Source organism: Quercus lobata, chromosome 6 (genome assembly GCF_001633185.2).
Source record: "Quercus lobata isolate SW786 chromosome 6, ValleyOak3.0 Primary Assembly, whole genome shotgun sequence".
Classification (NCBI taxonomy): domain Eukaryota; kingdom Viridiplantae; phylum Streptophyta; class Magnoliopsida; order Fagales; family Fagaceae; genus Quercus; species Quercus lobata.
Window position 1 is genome coordinate 22,075,377 of NC_044909.1, and position 9,253 is coordinate 22,084,629.

At 32.5% G+C, this 9,253-nt stretch overlaps 2 protein-coding genes across 4 annotated transcripts in view; both read right to left on the bottom strand.

The window, feature by feature from the left end:
• LOC115950977 overlaps positions 1-3,774 on the bottom strand; it is a 32,186-nt gene extending 28,412 nt beyond the window's left edge. For 2 of the 3 annotated variants that reach the window (XM_031068264.1, XM_031068263.1), the window contains exons 1-4: positions 3,368-3,774; positions 2,787-2,845; positions 1,550-1,631; positions 1,280-1,347 (exon numbers count right to left, since the gene is read on the bottom strand). In XM_031068264.1, coding sequence (XP_030924124.1) covers positions 1,280-1,347; positions 1,550-1,631; positions 2,787-2,845; positions 3,368-3,676 — 518 coding nt within the window. In that variant the 5' untranslated portion in view covers positions 3,677-3,774. Of the gene's footprint in view, positions 1-1,279; positions 1,348-1,549; positions 1,632-2,786; positions 2,846-3,367 lie in introns of those variants that run through there. The other variant, XM_031068265.1, reaches the window with a different exon arrangement.
• Positions 3,775-6,809: 3,035 nt separating this feature from the next.
• LOC115950979 (late embryogenesis abundant protein 2-like) lies at positions 6,810-8,840 on the bottom strand. Its single transcript, XM_031068267.1, has 3 exons — positions 8,733-8,840; positions 7,669-7,836; positions 6,810-7,145 (listed from the first exon to the last, which is right to left on the bottom strand). Exons 1-3 carry the CDS (start codon positions 8,784-8,786, stop codon positions 7,056-7,058), a joined length of 312 nt encoding a protein of 103 aa, XP_030924127.1. The 5' UTR covers positions 8,787-8,840; the 3' UTR covers positions 6,810-7,055.
• Between the last annotated feature and the right edge of the window lie 413 nt (positions 8,841-9,253).

Genomic DNA, 9,253 nt, shown 5'->3' on the forward strand with positions numbered 1-9,253 from the left:
TAAAGGATAGGAACCAAGGAGTCAACACCAAGTGAGGAAGACCACTAGGAGTCAACACCTAGGATTGACTGACATATCAAAAAAAAATTAGGATTGACTGGAGTCGGCAAAAACTAAAAATTTAAAATAAAATTAATAAAAATAAAAATAAAACGTTTTATTTATCAAAATCATCTCTAAATCATATGCAAAAGGAGTACAATAATTTGCTTATATAGGAAAACTAAATCCTAATTCTGATTGGCATAGTTTGCTTCCAAAAATTAAAATACAGATAACCTATTTTAATAATAGGACCTAAAAAATAAAAATACAATTGTCCTGCAAAAGTAAACAATACTAAACTAAAATAAAAATCTCCTTGTGTCTCATGCATCACTGTGGTCTCAAACCTCACATACGCAGCCACACCTTCCAAAGACTTAGATAAAACAACACCAGATGACAAACAGAAAATATTTTAATTGAATCTCAAGCACCAACTCACATGGCCTAACCAAAAACCGATATAAGTGGCACAAATTTGGAGAGTTTGTCAACAATAAACTTGTAAAATGAACAAATCTTCACAATCCCTAGCACACCTTCATCTCTCTCACTCATCTTCAATCTCCGATATCTCCTCTTATCCATTCCCCCTATTGCCCACCATCAAATCCCTCGTCCTTAAGATATCATTTGTGTAAGAGTGATGGGGAATCGGTGGATCACCTACTCCTTCATTGCTCATATGCCTATAACTTGTGGTCGTTTGTGTTCAGCTTTTTGGGTGTATCTTGGGTTATGCCTAGACAGGTGGGTGAGTTGCTAGCTTGTTGGTATGGAGGTGTCTGGTGTCATACAACTGCTTCTATTTGGAGTGCTATTCCGCATTGTATTATGTGGACTATATGGAGGGAGTGGAACAACCAAACTTTTGAAGGGGAGCAGTCTATCACTGAGTTGAAGCACATTTTCATTTTATCTTTGTTTGAGTGGATAACTGCTTTGAGTGGTCTTCGCATATCCTCTTTGCTGGATTTTCTAGATTTATGTAGTTTTGTATGGCACTTTGTTTCCCTTTGTACACTCCCTGTGTACCAGGGTAGCTGTTTTTGCTGTACCACTATTTTTTTTTTCAATAAAGTTTTTTATTTACCGATCAAAAATAAATAAAAATCTGTGTCCCTGCTTCCTTCATCAACATTTCCAAAGTTTTTAAGCAAGGTACCGCCATGATCCATAAAGAATTTTTTACATCTAATTTTCCAAGAAGCTCTATGAAATTAAAATAACTTACCCCCATTTAACCTTGCTTTTGACAACATGTCCATCCAACTGCATGACCACATACGGATCACTTGTTCCCTGGAAAGCACACAAAAGGTTGAAACAGTAACACTAAAACAGAAAACAAAAGGAAAATACAACTACTGTGATATTTAACTAACTGGAAGCACAAATGGAATTAAACGTAGGTGATAAAAATGAGTAACAATACTCGTGCCTTGTGGGAGTAACAATTTACAGTTATCCCTCTATACAAGAAAGATTAGAGAAGATAACCCACCCAAGGATCCATGGCAGGTAAATCCAAACCCTTTTTTAACTTTATGAACAATTGGCCATCATATATCTCACGTACAAATGATCTGCATGTATAAAAGTCAAATTTCTATGAGTCATAAATGGCCCATTTTATATTTGCTCATGACTAAACCCGAATTACTACATGGACAAAAATTTATAAACATACCTCAACAAAAGTAAAGAACAACTGTTTATGGTCAACTAATCAAGCTTTTTTATAATAAGGATATACTATTGATATGAGTAGAAAAATACAAGGGAAGTGTATCAAGCTACTCCTAAAAAATTACCATCTAAAAATTCTATCCCATAACTTCAACTCAAATGGACTCATAAAAAACATAAAAAAGTTTGGCTCAAATGGCACTTCCTATTCCCACAAGAATAAATGGAGGGTGAGATCGTGAGTTCAAAACCTACCATGTGAGGTGTAACTAACCAACAAAAAAAATTCTAAAAGTTCTAAAAAACATGGAAAGGGGACAGCCTAGGGCAGACATCCAATCATACAAGGATCTAAAAATAAAATTGCTTTATGACATGCAGGGGAAATTCAACACCTTCAAACATCTTACCATCCCTCTCTCAGCATATTGTCCATAAGACGCACAAGGGAACAACATTCCAAATTGATATTCATATGCTCTCATGTCAACCAAATCTTCCTTTCCAGCATTCAACCATCTAAATCACATTCTTTGGCATCATCCAAAACACACTAACTAAAGAAAACACAAATAACCAAATATATCTTGCCACTAAGCAATGATATATAAGACGGTCAACTACCCCACTGCATTTTCACATACAGAATCAGTTACATCCCTCCCAAAGGTACTATCCATGTAAAAAAGCTACTTTCCAAGCCACCTTGATACCCCAAATACTGTCCCAAAGGAACTTCACTGTTCTAGACCCTTTCAACACATAATAAAATGACCAAACCTTGAAATATCTATATCATGTTAATTTCCAAAGCATTTAATCTATACCCCACGGAACAAAAGTGAGAATATAATGATTCCCATTCCCAAGCATGGAAAGTACGAGTAAAACAAAGATTCCAAGATTGCATTCCCATGTCTATTGAATTGCCTAAATAAGAAGCAACCAAAGCGTTATTGTCTACAAAGTAAAATGATCAAGGAACAGGTCCTTTAATAATAACAACAGATACACTAAGCCTTTAACTATTAATACAGAAAATTAACACATACTCCGAAAGATACACTGCCTTACAACCTGCAGCATCAACTTCACACCTTCCAACATTTTCCTGAACAAAAATTAAAATCAACACATAAGATCGCACCAGAATTGATCAAAACCAAAAACTTCTTTAAGTAATTCTCTACTGACTAATTTCCCAAGAAAGCCAATAATAAGTAAATTTTTAACTTTTTTTTTCTCTTGTATTAGGTTATCTGTATTCCAATAAATAAATAATTTGCGCAATTTTATATAACTCAGATACAATTAAAGTACAAGGCCTAGTTAAGTTGAATTTTTAGTGTAGCGTTTAATATGCTTCTGTACTTAATTTTTTACTGATCGCCTAGCACTGACACATTTTTTTCAAAATCCAATAGTCATTTTTTCAATCTCGTATCTCTTGAAGCATATTAAGAAAAATTAAAATAATAAATTTTCAAAAAACAAAATTCAATATCCAATACTCAAATTTTCAATCTCGTAATTCTTTACTCTTGTTAGTTATTCTTCGTATTTCTATTTGTTTCAAACAATATATATATATATATGAATTCTTAAACAATTTGAAAAGAAGAAAAACATTTACAGGGGGGCTAGTGTAGGCTTCGAATGCGAAACCGGCAAGAACGACGGCAAGATTAAGATCAAACGGAGGCCGCTCATTCTCGTTCTCGTCAATCGAAATTGTTTCGATTTCGGAATTGTTTTTACGGAAGCAACAAACGGAGTAGTACACTCGGTCTCGGCCTCTGAACTTTTCCCGGAACGTGAGAACCCTAACTTTCCTGGGAAGAAGAGACGAGCATCGAGGAGTGAGGTTAGGGTTTCGGAGATAAGGGAACTTGGGAGAGACGCAGTGATGGTATTGGAGGTGCGTGGCCGTGGCCGTGGCCATGAGAGAGTGAGGGTGAGGTTGTGATTGTTTTGGTAGTGTGTGGTAGTGGCAGTTTGTGTAATTTTGTATAATAAAGGCGGGGGAAAGGAGGGGGTGGGGGAGGGGGGACACGCGTTGTGTATGTGGAAATGGGCTTATTGTGCACGTCCACGTAAGTGAGAATGGAAGCTCTGAGAATGAAGTAGAGTGTAGAGCCAACGAGCCACGTGGCCAACGGTCGTCCTAGATACTTTAAGATCATGCTATGCGTCCTGCCAAATTTCACTGCGTTTTGGGAATTCGTTTTTTTTTTGAAAAAAAGAATAATAGATATTTCGAACTAAAATATTCTTGGGTTTTATTAATGAGTGGCAATTATTAATAAATTATTTTAGAAAATTTTTGATACAAAATATGAAAGTTTGTCAAAAAAAAATTAATAAATTTTTTCTTTCCTTATAAAAAATTTCTAAAAAGTTTCTTAAATGTTCTTAAAGCATTTATTAACTTTTATCAATATTGTTTTCCAAAATGTCACAATTTTTTCTTTGAATTTTAAAAAGAACTTGAAAATTCTCTTTTTTTTCCTTAAATTTAAAAAATAATAATAATAAACTTTTGTATCTACTTGTGACCAATAGTTTCATGCTACTTGCTCGTCTCATATGTATTCTTCCTTTTTGGCCTTTTTTCAAATGTAATAGTCCACGTCGAACTCTCTAATACTAAAATTAGTGACACCTATTTAGATAGATACGTTAAAATACTTGAGCATGGAAGGAAAATTAAAAAATGTACCATTTTAAATAATTTAAGGATTAAAAAAAAAAAAAAAACTTCATACAAATTTTAGGGTAGAAAACAAATATTTTTTATCAAGATGTTTTGTCTTTGTGCTATTCATATCTTTCTTTATTTTTTTAAGTTCAAAAAAAAATTTCATAGTTGTCCTCCTATCCTCCTTGTGACAAATTATATTCTTACTTTTTAATTTTTGGTCGTTTTTAATTTATACTTTATAAGTCATGATAATTTAATCTTTCTCTATTTCTATTACAAACCACTAAAAGAGATGTCAAATATGATTAGAACATTTTTTAGCAACTATTATATACAAACGAAACTACTTTGCCCACTCTACCATATCAGATCTCTCTCTCTCATCCATACTCTGTCCTGTTTTTGTATTGTGTTTTACCCTCTTTAATATGTAGAAAATGACAAACCATCCAAGACAAAATGGTACTATTTAGGTGTAATGAAGGATAATATAAATTTTTCTCCCATCAAATAGGTTACTCCATTAGTAGTTTTCAATAAATATAGATGGAGGAGTTAGATTGTCCTAATTTATAAAGTTTAGGGCTTAAAATGATAATATTAAAACATCTAAATTTAACTTGTCACAAGGGAAAATCTTTAAGATTTATTTTGGATTTTCTCCCCCTTTTTTTTTTTTCTTTTTTTTATTAGAATCAAGATAGATATCTTTGCCTTCCTGGATGAGAAATAGAGCTATATTTTTGCATTCTTGGATGAGAAATAGAGATATTTGTTTACTTTTTAAGTTGGTACTCTCGCTTTTTATTTCCTTTTAAGAAACATGTCAGAAGGGGGTCAAGAGAAATAATTTCTTTTTATACCTAAAACTTTTATATATATATAAATCTCCTTCTAATACTATATAAACACTGCTCGCACTCTTCTTATGTCGAACTACAGATACCTTTTGGGATCAATTCCAAAGGTGAAGGTTAATTACTTTTACTAAGAAGCTAATCAATGTGCAGACATATTAGCTAAGAATGGGGCATATCAACAAGAAGATTTTACTAGTTTTGTTTGTTCGCCTTCAAATATTGTAATGCTTTCATACTTTGATGCCATTAGCATGTATCGTAAGAAGCTCTGCCCAAACTTTATTGCTTTAAATTAATACAGTCTCTGGTTTACCAAAAAACTTATTCCATTACACGAGTTATTACACCATACCAAACATACCATTACTTATTAAATACAACCTTCTTTTATCCAAAATTATTTTTTAAACATAATAAATTAATGAAAATAAGTTCTCTAAACAAAGATGAAGATAAAACATTAAAATTGTTAGGTTTTGAGTTTGTAATGTTGGCAAACCGTGACAAAAAGTAAGTCTCATTAGTTTAGAATAGTGTACTTTCAAGTCCAAGACAAAAAACTCAAGTTCAGGATGAAAAAAAAAAAAAAAAATGAGTTACAATCTGTTTCGTTCGATTGGTACTCAATCGATCGAAAGTCGCATATCAGCAAAAAATCAACAAACGTAAAAAACCTATAACTTGATCGTTTGAAGCCCAAATCGCAAACTGTTTTTTCCAGTATTTAAAGGACATTATAAGCTAACCCTAGAGGGGCTTTTCAGAGTTTTTTAGAGAGATTTGAGTGCATCTTGTGCCTCTTTTGTAGATCTAGAGTTTTGTACCCAAAAGCTCTCTAAAGTCTTCTACTGGTGTTATTCCTTGAAGAATCTCAAGATCCAATGTTGTAGAAGTTGCTGCATACAAGATTAACGTTTAAGGAGATCCAAAACCTTTGAATGGAGTCTCAAAGTCACAAGCAGGTGAGCTTGTGTTGGTGTAAAGGCCTAATAGAGGACGAGTCTGTGGATTCGGAGCTTGCACGTGATCGTATCAGTAAGTTCTACATGTGGTATCAATAGGATGTTAGTGGTCTAAGTCTTATTGTAAACTTCAATTCTCTATAGTAGATTTGCTTTTTACCTTGAGTATAGCTAGGTTAAATTCTCCTTAGGTTTTTTACCGGTTTAGTTTTCCTGGGTGATTATATCATTGTGTTCTTTATTTTTCGCTACTTTACATGATATGACTTTATTGTTTTAACCTAGATCTGAATAATAAACCTAAGTATTCACTTGGTTAATTAATTAGGTTAAACAATCTAGTTTACAAGGGTCGAAAACCTAACAGAAATATACCACTTAAATTGGTTCTATATGGCAAATTGGCTATACATCCTTAGAAACATTAACAAAAAATGGGAAATTTTGCATAAAGATATATATATATATATATATGTATGTATGTATGTATGTATGTATATTGAGAAGATGCATAAAGATATTGAAGAAGATGAAACAAATCAGCTTTACATATGTATTATTGTTAAGCCTTTATTACATCTCATATTATAATGAAAAGGGAAAAATCAAAATAATGAAAAGCAAATGTCTTTATTACAACCGAGAGGAGTTTTCTTAAAAGAAATCTCACTTCAACGGCAATGTTGCTTGTCCTTGTTAGTCAGAAAGAGCAAAAACCTAGGTGAAAAAACCAACAAAAAAAGAGCCTAAATCCATTAATGTAGCATCATAATATGAGAGACAAATAAGTCTTTTCTTTCATTTCTTAGCGTTATTTTCAGCCATTCCAATCGTGTTCTTCACACTGTCTACAGCATTCTGAGCAATGTTATTTACCTGTTCTCCAGTCTGTTACAGGAACAAATTAACAATGTTGCACCGTGAATATCCTCCTAAAATCCAAGACATAAACATTTAAATGTATTTTTTTTCTATATATAAGCTAAAACTAGAAGTCTAATAAATTATAAATCTCTCATTCTGATATAACATATGATGCAAAAAAGTCCATAGTTGAGTGTAAGCATATGTGTGTGGGTTTTTGTTTTTTCCTTTGTTAGGAAATAACTCAGATACCCTACAAGACCTAAAACAAGTAAAACCCAAACCAACCCATATATGTTTATGAAGTGCAAATATTATTAATAAAACTCCGAATGAATGTAAATTTTCTAAACTCTATCGTAGTTTTGATGATCCACTTTATACTCAATTAATTGAAGCAATCATGCATTTGAGTTTTTTTTTTTTTTTTTCATCTTTTAACTTTGATTACTTTATTATAAGAAGATATATTAGAGGATTTTTATTTGTCTAGAGATTGTTGAATTTGGTAACATCCCTTGAAAAATAAAATAAAATGAGGGAGAACCTGCTGGAGGAAGCCGGCACTTTGATCCTTTCCATGTTGGGCAAACTCCTGAGTTGATTGAGCTGCACTGGCTGTCCTGTCTTTAACAGATTGAGCTGCACTAGCTGTCCTGTCTTTGGTTGCATTGGTTGTGTCCTTTGTGGACTGAACCCACTCTTCAGTCTTGGCCTGCCCAAACACAAAAATAAATGGTTAGTTATTGTTATATGGGTTGTGTTAATGGGCATCTTAAAGTGCCCGTTAACACACCACTTTATGTCAGAATTTACCACTCTATATCAGAATTTTGTCAGCCACTTAGCTTTATGTCAGTATTTTGTTAATTTTATAAGCTTTAGGGTCAACTTTATACAATTTCTCCCATTTATCCAATTTTTTTTATTAAATATTACCCACATTATTCTAACATTTGCCATGTTGTATTACAAATAACATGTATACTGTATACACATGTTTACGCAAAATGAACAGTCAATAATCAATATCTTCAAGCATTAGCATTCAAGATTGCAAAAAATGTTCTATTTTACCATTTAAAAAATTACTTTATTTATTATATCATTCCACTTTATAATACACCCAATACCCAACGTCCTAGTTTATATTTTCCTATATTAAAATAATATATCTACACAATAAAATAATATAACCCAAAAGAGGTGAGAGACAATAAAAAAAATATTTAAAAAGAGGTGAGAGACAATAATATGAGAGAGAGAGAGAGAGAGAGAGAGAGAGAGATTAGAAGAATTAGAAATAATATAAAATATGTGAGAGACTATAAAAAATTATTTAAAAAAAAAAAACCATCTTGCTACTGCTTGGTTGAAAAATATTGTTGTAGCTTGGTTGCAAATTTTTTTAAAAATAACATCCCAAGTAATGCTTTTGATTTTGTGGTTTGATGGTGTAAAATTGCATATTGGGAGTTTTACAACTCCTAAAACTAATGCTCTTCAAATATGGTGCTAAGTGCTGACATGGTTAAATTATAAAAGTCCCATAAAAAAAAACATGGTTAATTAAAAGAATATAATTTAATCCCCTTTGGAAAATTTTCCTACCTGGCCCTGTCCATGGGCTTGACCTGATTTGTAATTTTGCTTTGCGCTGGCCATCTTTGCTCAAAAAATGTTATATAACCAAGTTTTCAACTTTTTCAATTTCTTGATCTCAATGTTATTCTGCCTTGCTTTCTGAAGTATTTATAGCAATTAGAGGTCCATAGAGAAGTGACACATGGAAGTCAGGAATTATGCTATACATAAGTACGTGTTTGTTGATGTAAGGGGCAGGCTTGTATTTCTGCTTTGAAATAGGCATTGGGTGGCTGAAATTGGCAACGCCTATGAAAAAGGACTTTGGATCATCGAGAGTTGAACCAGCATTAGCAGCAGTGAAGCTAAATAGCTATATAGTTATTTTAGCTTCACCAAAACACAAAAATGCATGCTGCAGTAGTGGTATTATGGGTAAAAAATTTTAGTTTTTTGCTATAGTGCACAACTTTTTATGGCTGTGCACGGTAGCAAAAAGCTAAAAAAATAATAATATTTTATTAAACTTTTCTCTTTTTTCTCATTAA